Genomic DNA, 13,287 nt, shown 5'->3' on the forward strand with positions numbered 1-13,287 from the left:
GTGCCTTCTACATCATTCGAATGATGTGGGTGTTTCCCAACAGCCTGTGAATGGATGTTTATGTAAAACATCCTTTTGCCACCATGCAAGCATACGCGGCTTGCGAGGTGGGGGGGCATGCATACTGGCATTCGCAGGGCAGTGTCTGGTTGACTCGCAAAGCTTCGAATTTGCAGCCTTGCAAATGAACCAGATTTACCCCCAGATATAGCTATTATCTTTTGGAAGGAGCTTAATAGATGATAAGTTGAATCTGATTGCTTGTACCTAAGACGACACCTCATATCACCATCAGTCACGATGCTCACAGTCTTACGCAGTGTTACGGAAGACAAAGCTTACTCAGATTGGCCACTGAAACTGTTCAGCTGAGTCCAGTAATTCTTCATCTAATGACTCAGTCCCTGGACTTGACAACACATGCCCCTTCATGCTGTGACTAAGGAGCTACTGCAAGTGAAAACGCAAGACTCATTCAGGACAAGTACAGATCCTCATCTATATGATGCGTACAAGTCTGAATCCGGCCCATGAGGTGCTTAAAGCTCTACCTTGGTGAGACTGAGATGTCACTTAAGGTAGCCAGGAATGCAGATATCAGAGTTGAGTGAATTCCATATGTCTGTGTTGTGTGTTGACTTTTTTTTATTGGTATTAGAGCTGTTTTGGACTATTCTGAAACCAGGAGGGCAATGTATAATGATGAGCGTGTATGACAAATAACATTATTGTAAATTGATTCTCAGCTGTAAACACAGATAGATCTACCAGACAGAGACATTTATTAAACAATAGTATATTTGAGGCATTAGAATAACATTTTAGAGTGAAAGAAAAAAAAAAAAAAAAACCTGAATGCAGTTCCAAAGAATACTTTATTGTGAATATGACAATGTAATGAATTTGCCAGCTTATGAATAAGTATCTTATCGGCAGTATATACAGGTTGGCAGCAGCAACTGTTTTACAAGGCACGGGCATTATGGTGAGCTCATGCTGTTATATCCTGTTAAAACAAATACATATAAATAAATATGATCACATTTAATGACAATGTCAATATTATTAGATTTTGTTGGAATTACATTAGTGTCACCTGGAAAAAAAAGAGTATTCTTCCCGCCAGAGTAATTCTGCATAACTCCCAACTGCTCTGCTCCCCAGAGAAGCAAGGAATAGAGGCACAGCGTCTATTCCAGGCATTCCCAACCACGGTCCTCAAGGCACACCAACAGTGCAGGTTTTAGTGATATCCAGACTCAAGCACAGGTGACTTAATTAGTATCTGAGGGATTCTGATTAAACCATCTGTGCTGAAGCCTGGATATCACTAAAACGTGCACGGCTGGTGTGCCTTGAGGACCGTGGTTGGGAATGCCTGGTCTATTCAGAGGGCTGGGGGGGCATGGCCAACAGCTCACACAGCACTGACCATGCCCCCATAGTGCCAAAAATGAGGGACGTGGCTCATGGCTGCATCATTCTCATGAGGCCACACCCCCTTTTCAGGTGCAGGTCTACCGAGTCATACAAAGCTTACACATTAATGGCCTGATTCTGGTTCACTTGCAAAAGAAAATTCTCTTTAATGGACAAAACCATGTGCACTGCAGGTGGGGAAGATGTAACATGTGCAGAAAGAGTTAATTTTGGTGAGTTATTTAGTTTCTGTGCAGAGTAAATACTGGCTGCTTTATTTTGACACTGCGATATAGATATCAGTTGGAAGTACAATCCCCACCCAAATCTAACTCTCTCTGCACATGTTACATCTGCCCCACCTGCAGTGCACATGGTTTTGTCCATTAGAGAATTTGCTTTTGCAAGTGAACCAGAATCAGGCCCTATGTGCATCACTACCTGTAGCACACAGTGGATAGATGTATAACTCCCAACTGTCCCACTTTCCGCGGGAACGTTCCATTTACCCAGGGCTGGCAGTGTCCCAAAGGGGGGGCAGTTGGGAGTTCCCCTGTCACCCGTGAATAGACGCTGTGAGACCGTCCCTCCTCTCATGGCTGTTGGGAGGTATGTAGATGAATGTGGATACATCTGTATGAATGTTCTATTGCATAGTTCTAGGCCAGGCATGTCCAAAGCGGTTGTGAAACTAATAGTCCCATCATGCCTAGCACACTTCAGCCCAAATGGGAATTAAAATGGTGGGTTTTTTTTAAAGCAAAACCAAACCTTAGTTTATGTTTTAAAACATTGTACTTTAGCAAATTCAAACCCTATATTTATTCCCCCAAACTGTATGGATAGCAGCACAAAGATGCATTCAACTCCGCATAAGGCACTACATTGATAAAAGGATGAAAATAATAAAATTCATGTCTTCTAGAAAAAGTGAGTATGTAGAAATAAGCCAAAATTCATACATATTTAATCAATGGTTGTTGGTGTGTGTGTATTTAAATATCACCATCAAGTGTAGCATAATAATTATTAAATGGTGAGTTAAATATATATAAAAATACAAAAAAAAGGGTCTCTGTTATTGAGAATTTTTTCTGCAGGTCTCTTCCTAGACCTAGAGGATCCTGATTACTGTATCTCATCTGGAAAGCAGAGTGATTCCCACATCATATGATGTATAGATGTGTTAGACATACCTACTTTAAAAAGATTCCTCTTCTGGAGAAACAGGTGGGAGGTGATGGAGGTGGGGTCAAGTTAATTGTGTCATTAGGCCCCACCCTGGTGCTAGGAATTGCTGCAATTGGTTAATATTTGCATAGAGGTGGGGCTAAGATTATGCGATTCGCATAGGCCCTGCCCCCTCTGCCTGACTGCAGGTTAGCTTCTCTCCGGTTCTGCCAACTTCACTAAAAGGTAGGCAGAATGCAGATGTTCAAGGGTACAGGGTAATATCCCAAAATCAGGAGTCCGCCACTGGATTTGGAAAAGTGGGTAAGTATGGCATGAGATTTATACACTGCATTTTGTGTAACACATAGAGAAACCACTCAAGGTGATAAGTAAATTGCAGCATGCTTATGAAAACTTTAGTGTTCAATAGAGAACCATAGTCCCACCAATTAAGTACTTGTGCTTGTATTAATGACGTGTTCACTTTATCCTGATGTCCACTCAGCCACTCCGATACGTCCTTGTTATGAGCACTTTTTATGGGACTATGGTTCTCTATTGAACAATGAAAGTTTTCACAAGCACACTGCACTTATCACCTTATATTGTTTCTCCTTGTGGGGCCCATTTACGACAATATTTGTGGCTAATTCCCCAAAAATGAATATTAATTAACCCCGGAATTTATGTAGTAGGGACAACCGCAGAAATCTCTGATTACTGCTGCAATCCTTACTGTCCCACTAGCAGCTGCATCCACATACATTTCTATGGGGGATGTGATGCTGCCTGATATATCAAATATCATCAGTTTCTGGGGCTACCGCCATTCTGAGATGGCGGTAGCCCATTGTAGCCTATGGGCCACTGATCGCACTCCCGGCTGGCAGGGCAGTCAGCACGGGTCAGCTGGGGGTTAGCGCATGCGCAGGGACATACATACTGCTAAAAGGATTGCATATTGCATTGTGATCCTGGGCGGTAGATATCACCCAGATCGCATTGCATATGCGATACGTTGGAAAATGGGCCCTCGCATTTCACAAGAGTACATATTTATCTCATGCACCTATAAATAAGATGGGGTGGGACTCTCAATAAAGGATATTTACTTAAGGACATTTTTTTTCTAATGTGTTTTATTTATTTATATATATATATACAGAGTGAGTCTCAGAACGGCACTCAATATGGTTCAGCAGAATGTAACAGCGGTGCAGGGTCCATAAAGTTTAAGATATATAGCACTTACCCAACCTCAAAAGGAAAGGACCAGACCAGCACTCAGTTCATGGTGAAAAAAACGTGTGTATTCAAGTAAAGTACAACAAGGTCATAGACAGACAGCAGGGCTGACCCGACAGCCGTTTCAACCGGACCCCTGAAGAAAACCGGACAGGGTTCCGGTTGAAACGGCTGTCGGGTCAGCCCTGCTGTCTGTCTATGACCTTGTTGTACTTTACTTGAATACACACGTTTTTTCACCATGAACTGAGTGCTGGTCTGGTCCTTTCCTTTTAAGGTTGGGTAAGTGCTATATATAGATATATATATATATATATCCAGAGTAGCGAAAGCGGCACTCAGAGGCTTAATGCAAATATAAATGCTTTATTGCATAAAGGTCAAACACGGTGCATCAAGCCTCTTGAGTGCCGCTTTCGCTATTCTGGATATCCACGGTCCCTGGGATCTTAGAGGGCACCTGAGCAAGCTGCTTATTGAGTATATTGTGGAGTGCCGGATTTACCTTCTCTCTTTCTCTATCTATCTATCTATCTATCTATATATATATATATATATATATATATATATATATATATATATATATATACAACCCAATAGTGATTTGGCGCCTATAACAATTTCAAAGGGATTGTCCGTAATCTCCGACTCAATTAGGAAGAGGCTTTGTTCATCCACAAAAAAAATGATAACAAGGACAAATTCCTTCTCAAATGGACAAAACCATGTGCACTGCAGGGGGAGCAGATGTAACATGTGTAGAGAGTTAGATTTGGGCGCGTTATTTTGTTTCTGTGCAGGGAAAATACTGACTGCTTTATTTTTACACTGCAATATAGAAGTAATTTGAAGTAAACCCCCACCCAAATCTAATTCTCGAATTACATCTGCCCCACCTGCAGTGCACATAGTTTTGTCCATTTGAGAAGGAGTTTGCATTTGCGAGTGAACCAGAATAAGGGCCCAAGTGCATTGAAAGATGGAGGAAGGACTGTCATAGCACTTGGAGAACAAACATATGTATACTGTATATATTGTTTTATATAAAAAAAAAATAAACAAAAATTCAAATTATTGGGTAGAACTGCTTCAGCCAGTAATTTTATGTTTGGTGTGAAAGGGGTATAAATATATAGATAAATAGAGTGCTCAAGAGCGGCAGAACAGTAACAAATTTAAGGAGAGCTACACCAACTGTCATTTCAAACGCTAACAAACATCACTGAGTACTCACTGGCAGTTGGTGTTGCTCCCTTATTTGATTTTGAACTGTTCTGCTCCCCACCTCTGGATGGATGGATGGATGGATGGGATCTTTATATCTATTCATATCTTGATAACATGGCTTTATTATTCCACTTTTACACTATGTACAGCTTCTAGCATTTTAGTTGTCAGGTCAGCCTGTAAAAGCATAACCATTATGAAATCTACATGCTGCACAGTGTATGTGCATATAGGCTGGGTGATAAAGTTATTTTAGTAATTCACCTGTAATGAAGGCTGGAGTGCTCTCTCCTGATGGATTAACAGCGATAACCTGAAAGGAGCTGGATGTAAAGGGGATCTGACAGGACAATCCTGGCGTTGTGCAAATTATGTTACCATTATCTATTTCCACCACGCTGTACTCATCTGCATATGGTGTCACCTCCCATGAAATGAATATTGATCCTTCATTTACCACTAAAGGTTTGACTTTGGGAGAGCAAGGAGCTAGAAATAAAAAAAAAATGGAGATTACTACAAACAACTGTACTTTAATATAGTTAAAATAGAGAAGAAGATGCGATTTTTGTAAGCTGCTGCCCTCTAATTTAAAGAGAATAGACTAGGCCTAGACCACTACTTTAATATGACATAAGTTATAACTATTTGGCTTTTTTTCTTCGAAGTCTGCTGTAATGTAATGGCATGTTTGGATACAAATATTAAGTTTATAAAATGTAGGCCTACTTAACAACATATTCTGGTGATTATAATAATAAATATATAATAAATCTATGTAGTCCGGCATATATTCTAACTGTGGTGCTACTCTGAGCCTTCAGTGCTTCCAATCCTTAAGGATTATAATACGTGGGTACCAAAATAAATTAATCCATCAGACATATAGCAATGGCTTCTTCCAGACCCCCTTTTTCCACACAAATGCTGACACACAGATTCTGTTACACAGGCAAAGCTGACAAATGGACAGAACACTGGCTACTGACAGATGATGATACACAGACAAACAGACAGATGCTGACACACAGACAGATGCAGACACTGACACACAGATGGTAAAACCCAGACACTGACACACAGTCACATAAACCGACTATCACACTGATGCTGACACACTGATAGACATGGACACACTGACCACCGACACACGGATTGATGATGACACACGAACTGACTAGGACACACAGACTGACGATTATACACAGACCATATACTTCTCCTTCCCTTTCATTCTTTCTCTGCCCTATTCATCACCTCCATCCTCCCTGATTGCAGGGACAATTACAGCAGCATAGGGCGTAGCGTAGCGCTGCCAGAGGTGGTATCAGTGTATGTGAGGAAAAAAAGTGTCTGGCACTGATCTGTAGGATTTAAAAGTTCTCGCCTCAGAGATCTCTGAGGCTGTGGTCAGGCTAGGGCTACTCAGTCACACTCTACCTGGTTGCTGCAAGGCTCCCTTTCCTCTGCCCATCCTCCTCCATGAGGGAGGGGAGTTTCTGAGAGAAACCAGCCAAGGATGCGCAACCATGAAGAGGGACAAGTTATCCCTCAAATTATTGTCTCTGCTAGTGGCACGTCACCAGTCTGGAACTGTCCTGCAATCCAAGCATTAACTGGTTTGTGTCAGCTCTGGCTCAGTGCTTGAAGTGGCGGTATGCCATTCCAATGTATACCGCCCCACGTCAAGCACTGTATATACATACATACATACATTTTATTATGGTACACAACTGATGCTAAAGGGCTACAGCAATGACACAACTGATTAATATACAAAACAAGTACTTCATAGAAGTTTCTACATACAATAATATATATGTATTATGTAAGATTTAAGTTTCAATCAAAAACGCCAGACAACACGGAAGCATAGAAACGTTTGTCTTACAAACCTGTGTAACCGGCTATGGGAGTGCTTGGGTCGCTGGCTCCTGCCAAGTTCTGAGCTGTTACAGTAACATTGTATGATGAGCTACAGGGCACAGGGATATAAAAGTCCATGTATGATGTCCAGTAAGAGTTCAGAGTAAATGAGTATTCTGGGTTACTTCCAATTAGTCCGTGGACTGTGGCCATGTAGTCTGTGCCGCAGTGGCTTCCATTCCAGGATATCGCTACTTCCTGAGGCTTAATTTTGCCATTGTAAATTGAAGTCTCTACTTCATTTGGAGGACAAGGGACTGTGACAAAACAACCAAAAAGAACATTTCTGAAATGAGTGTTTTCAATAAACGAGATGCATTTAATGATTTATCAAAAAATAGAAAACAAATATTAAAAAAAAATCCTTTTGACATTTTACTATATCTGTGTAGCTATCACTGTACTTTATGCATAGTCTGTGTTTAACCATTTCATGATTAATTATCTATATTTGATAAATTTTTCTGTGGCCCAAGAGAGATGAAAGGCAATCTTCTAGCTATCATTGTGAAGCATATTCTGTAAACTAGTAATAAAAGCTGATTGGTTGCTATGGGCCAATTCTCCACCTGTTGACTTCTACATGGCATTTTCATTACGATCCCAAATACACAGTACATAAGACGTATACAGCAGCACAGTAATGCTTCACCCATTAGCCCTATGACATCATGATTTTGTGCTTAGGGGCGTGTCCGGCAGCTCCAATAAGTGCAGCACTGAATAGGACATACTGAACTACTCCATTAGGCTGCAGGTACTGCAGAGTGCCCTTCTGGAGGAACCGCACCCTACTAGCCAGAAGTATGGGCTGTGGTGTGGTGATGGTGTCACTCTTGCACTTTGACCATTTGTTACTAAATTTACCCCAAAGCTTTTGTTTTCAGCCTACCACGAGTTAAACACAAACATAATAAAAAAAAAGTGGAATCTAATTCATATTGTAAAGTTTTAGCACATATAAATGCATACAATTTATAATTAAACTTAATATAGAAATGTGTTTAGGTATTGGTCCACAGGTGTTGTAACCAATACTTGTCCTGAAACTTACCCAGACCAGATACAATGGGAGTAGTAAAGGAACTGTTGCACTGCAGGTCTCTAGCCATCACTGAGAAGGAATATGATGTGCCACAACTTAGGCCTAGGACAGTGCAATTTGTTTCTTCAGTGTCACAGGAGTACACAAAGTCCTCATCTTTTTCCACCAAGGCAAGATAGCCCAGTGCCCCTCTGCTGCCCTCCCATGAGAAGATGGCAGAGTTAGCTTCACAGTCCATGTGCACTGCAGTGTTATTTGGAACACAAGGAGCTGCCAAACACAATCATAGTCTTAATATTTTACTGAATTACAATGTACACACTGTAAACTGCAACATTGTCATATTCACCAGCTTTTTTGTTTGTTTGATTCATAAGCAGGATTAGGTATATTATTCAGCCGGGATACGGCCATTCATCTACATCAACTAGGTCGACAAGCATTGGGTCGACACCACTAGGTCAACAGGCAGCAAAGTCGACATGGGTCAAGGTCGACATGACATCAGGTCAACACAAGCATCAGGTCGACATGGGCTAGGTCGATAGTCAAAAGGTTGATATGGGGTTTTTCACCGTTTTTTGAGCCGACAAGTGCCGACAGGTGGTATTTCATGCCCTATCATTCACTAGGGCGTAGTGGGAGAATAAAATAGTGTGAAAAGCATAGCGAGGGGATGTGGTGCACTTCAAACTGTGTCCATGTCGACTGTGTCGACATTCAGGTAAAAAAAACAGTGAAAACCCCATGTCGACCTTGCCCATGTTGACCTAATGCGTGTGTCAACCTAATGTCATGTCGACCTAGACCCATGTGCAATTATATTATTATTAATTTTTTTTAAACAGTATTATGCTATGGTATATACAATTTTTGTTTTTGAGTGACCAGTTCAATGAGAGGGAGGAACCACATTTAAAAAGGATGATCAAATTGCTCAAACAGCAACTGTTGAACCTGTTGGTGATTGTTCATTTGGTTTGAGTGTTGGTGACACTTACAGCAGTTAGGGATGGGCTGCTACAGGCGCACTTGGTCTACTCCCAAAAAAATGTAAACAGCATAGTCACCTATAAAGATGTTACATTTTTATAGGTGACTATGCTGTTTTATTTAAATTATTTTCTGTTCACTTGCCTCGGATGTATGAAACATGATAGTTTTCCAGTGTTTGGGATTACCTACAAAAGGTTAATATTGCTTTTTTTATTGAGATAATAAAAAATCTTTTTATTTTTTCGATCAACGTTGATATATCATCTCTCCTCAAAGCTATCCATTGTGCACCTATACATTTCTACCAGTTGCTATCACCAACACAGTCCTCAGTTACTGGCTCCAGCTCAGGGAGAACAATTCTGCTGAAGTTCATTCTTACCGACTTAGCTGCCCCCTCCTCCTCTGCAAGTCAGTAAGTGAAATTTATGGTCCCCATACAATTATGTGAGCTGATGCGATGTCCCATGGCATCCGATCGCATCAATATGGTGCCAAAAGTGCCCTCTTCTAGCACCCAATGTCGCATGCCATCTTAGATGGCACATTGGGTGTGTGGCAGAGTAGCATAGCGCTGTGAAGGGCAGAATTTGAAAAAAGCTATAAAAAACACTGGGCGGCCCTTAGATTCAGATGGCCACTGATTGGCTAAGAGAGCTCTCTCTCTCTCAGCCAATTAGAGGCCAATTCTTTTTCAAATTCTGCCTCCACTGAGCCCCGTTGCTGCCAGCGCTCCTTCACAGCGATGCACTCAACCGCCACCCGCGCTTTTCAAGACTTGATACCTCTCTTCGTTCCTGTGAGAGACTATTAGGATAAGGGCCCTTATTCTGGTTCACTCGTAAAGGCAAATTCCTTCTGAAATGCACAAAACCATGTGCACTGTAGGTGGATTAGATGTAACTTGTGCAGAGAGAATTAGATTTGGGTGGGCATTTACTTAAAAGTGAGATCTATATTGCAGTGTAAAAATAAAGCAGTCAGTATTTTCCCTGCACAGAAACAAAATAACTCACCAAAATCAAAATCTCTCTGCACATTTTACATCTGCCCCACCTGCAGTGCACATGGTTTTGTCCATTTGCCTTTGCGAGTGAACCAGAATAAAGGGCCAAGATGTAGCAAACCTCCTAAAGAGGACAGGTAGATAAACTGACCACAGCAGCTATTGCTCGGATTATCCGACTCTAGACTCATGAACGATCTATCAGATTTGAAGGATATCTTCTCTGCAGAAAGTTTAATGTCCTTTTCCCAGATCCAGACTCAATTCAATATCCCTAAACAGGATTTCTACAAGTATATGGTTAAATTCTTATTTTGGAAGAGTTCCTTTATTCCCCCTTTCCTAAATTATTACATTCCAGATTGTCTTCTTTTTCTCATAGAGTTTGTATTTCAACGTGGTATCAATATATAGTGTTAAAGTCTAAGTAAGGTAAACTCCCTGCCCATCTGAAATGGGAAAAAGACAAATCTAGAACATTTCAGGAGGAGGAATGGGATTCTATTTCCTACACTTGGTTTAAAATGTCTAAATGTGTAAACCTGAGATTTTTTATAAACTGTGTCAAATGGTTTACTTTACTCTAGAGCACAGCATAGAATATATCCCTCCACTTCACAATTCTTTTGGAGGAACTTATATTCCACCATTTTGTACATGCCTCCCTTTCACGTAGTTCTATTCTTTTGATTATTATTTGCAATACTGTGAAATGATATACTAAATTGTATGTATGTATGTATGTTAAACTTTATCCATGTTTAAATCATTAAAAAGTCAATATACTGTACCAACATGTTCATTTGACCGACATGGTCAAAATACCGACATTTAACATGCCGACAGGTCAACTTGTCGACATGAATTTTCTAGCAATTTTTGACCCCAAAACAGACTTTTTCAAACTTTACCATCCCAGTGGATGGGGAGTGGGAATATAATAGTGTGCTGAGCGCAGTAAGGCACCGTGCCTGAAGCATGGCGAGCGCAGGGAGCCATGCGAGGGAACATGGTACACTTAGACAGTGTCCATGTCGACCTACATCAACATAGACACCAAAAAAAACAACATAGAAATACATGTCGACATGTTGACGTGTCGGTGTATTGACCATGTTGGTCAAATGAACATGTCGGTATTTTGACTTTCGGTCAAATTGTCCGTCAAACGTCGGTAAAGCACAATGAACCCCATGTAAATGTATACTAGAATATGTTTGGTTGCTATGGCAATTTTTCTCCACTTGTCGGTTTGGTATATTTCCTGTTTAGTAACAAAAAAATTAAGTAGACAAAATTGCCAATTTGTAAAGAACAGTGAAGCAGTGCCCTGAACAACTGTTTATTATTATTATTATTATTAGTATTATTATTATTTTTGCTTTAATTATGCTGACAGTAATGGTGTGTACACACTTGTACAATTTAGACTATATTACAATTTAATTTAGACTATCTGCATACAATCTAGACTATATAGTCTATGCAGCCAAGACTTTCTGGCTGCTATACGGGAGTGCGCATCGGGATCGCATCGGAATCGCAAGGGTTAAAACCTGTGCGATCTGCATGCGATCCAGATGAGATTTTGACTATATAGTCAAAATTTCATGCACATTGTACAAGTGTGTACACACCATTAATTGTAATATAGTCTAAATTGTACAAATGTGTACACACCTTAAGGCATCATTTATATTTACATTTTAGTATCTGGCACTGCAAACATTGCACCAATGACCAAATCTACCTGAGGATGGATCATGAAAATAAACATTGCTTACCTGTGTCCAGAAGCACTGAAGAGCTGGAGTTACTGCTACATTTTTGGCTTATAGCAACCACCTCCACTACATAGGACAATCCACAATTTAGATCCATTAACCAGCAGCTGTTATTGGTGCTTCTACAAAATAGCTGCGTTCCTCCAGACTCAGTGGCTGTTAGCTTATAACCGATAGCGCCTTCACTGGCTGACCATGTGACAAAGGCCATTGTAGTGGGACAGTTTCTTATATATGTGACATTGGTTGGTGCACAGGGAGCTGAAAAACCAATGGAGATAGATTGTTTCACATAATCATTTACAACTAATAATTAACTACTGCAGTAACATTCATATAATATGGTATATTTAATCTATAACCATTATTACTAAACCACATCAATAGGCACACATTTTGCAGTTGGGTTGAGACCGTAAGATTCTGTGGGGACCAGCTGATGTAATTCATGCTGAATCGTTTCATCATGGCCCGCCCTCCACTGTGCAAAGCCTGTAATACTGGCATTATACAGCATGGGCATGGCCATGGCCACAATGGCGTGAACGCAATGGCCACAACCCAACAAGTCTCCTTAAGTGAGTTTGGCCCCCACTGTGCCACCTATTGGATCACTCCCATCAACCTAAAAGTCAGCAATCCTGCATTACAAATTACATATGAATGCCATGTGACTCTAGCTCTCTGGTCTTCGTACGACTGTTTCTATTGAAATGTCTCTTATTTGCAAACAAATGCAAAGCATGCCTATATTCTGTGTGTGACCACGGCTGTATCTACATACTAAGTGCTACACTACATACCATTTCATACCATGAAAGGTATTTAGACTGCTCTGTCCCCTGCATATGTAATGAGCAGACCCGCTCATTTCATATGCAGGGGGTGGGGACACACTCATTAAATATTCACTGCACTGGCTCATGCTCATTAGATATGCACAGAGCGGGACCAGCTCAGTGATCACTACTGCCAGGGTCCTAAATACCGTTTCAGTCCCGTTCACACTGCCAAAAAAACTTGTCTGAAACGGGTAGGACACTGCTTTTTACCCGTTTAAGAAATACCAGTATTTCTTAAAGGGTAAAGCACTCTGGAGCTTTCACACTGTAGCTCTAAACGTTTTAAAAGGCAAAAAAACGGCAATATACCGTTTAAGAGCTGCAGTGAGAAAGGGGTATAACTGAAAAGTTCTGCTTTCCAATTTTAGCTTGTTGTCCTCTCTTCTTTTCATTTAGGGCAGCGTCCTGAAGATGTTAAGGTGGAAAGGGACTAAATTACGCAATTTCACTATATTACAGCACTGAAGTACAAATTCATGTGAATACAGAACAGTGCATTAAATAAATCAAGTGCCTCAAACATTAAAATGTCAGTGTTTGATCTTTAATTGTCTTTTAAGTAGTAGATCTCAAGTGGCAGAACCATGCTAGAGAATGCTACACGTAATCCCTTGAACTTCTGTT

General features: G+C 40.6%; 1 protein-coding gene across 1 annotated transcript in view; it reads right to left on the bottom strand.

Moving 5' to 3' along the window:
* Window positions 1–853: 853 nt before the first annotated feature.
* Window positions 854–13,287, bottom strand: part of LOC146026294 (fibronectin-like) — a 41,952-nt gene continuing 29,518 nt past the window's right edge. The window contains exons 14-18 of the mRNA XM_083156827.1: window positions 11,822–12,082; window positions 8,045–8,305; window positions 6,960–7,247; window positions 5,329–5,553; window positions 854–1,006 (exon numbers count right to left, since the gene is read on the bottom strand). Of these exons, the coding sequence (XP_083012953.1) occupies window positions 981–1,006; window positions 5,329–5,553; window positions 6,960–7,247; window positions 8,045–8,305; window positions 11,822–12,082 (1,061 nt within the window). The 3' untranslated portion in view covers window positions 854–980. The remainder of the gene's footprint in view (window positions 1,007–5,328; window positions 5,554–6,959; window positions 7,248–8,044; window positions 8,306–11,821; window positions 12,083–13,287) is intronic.

This window comes from Crinia signifera, chromosome 8 (genome assembly GCF_055691185.1).
Source record: "Crinia signifera chromosome 8, ASM5569118v1, whole genome shotgun sequence".
Taxonomy (NCBI): domain Eukaryota; kingdom Metazoa; phylum Chordata; class Amphibia; order Anura; family Myobatrachidae; genus Crinia; species Crinia signifera.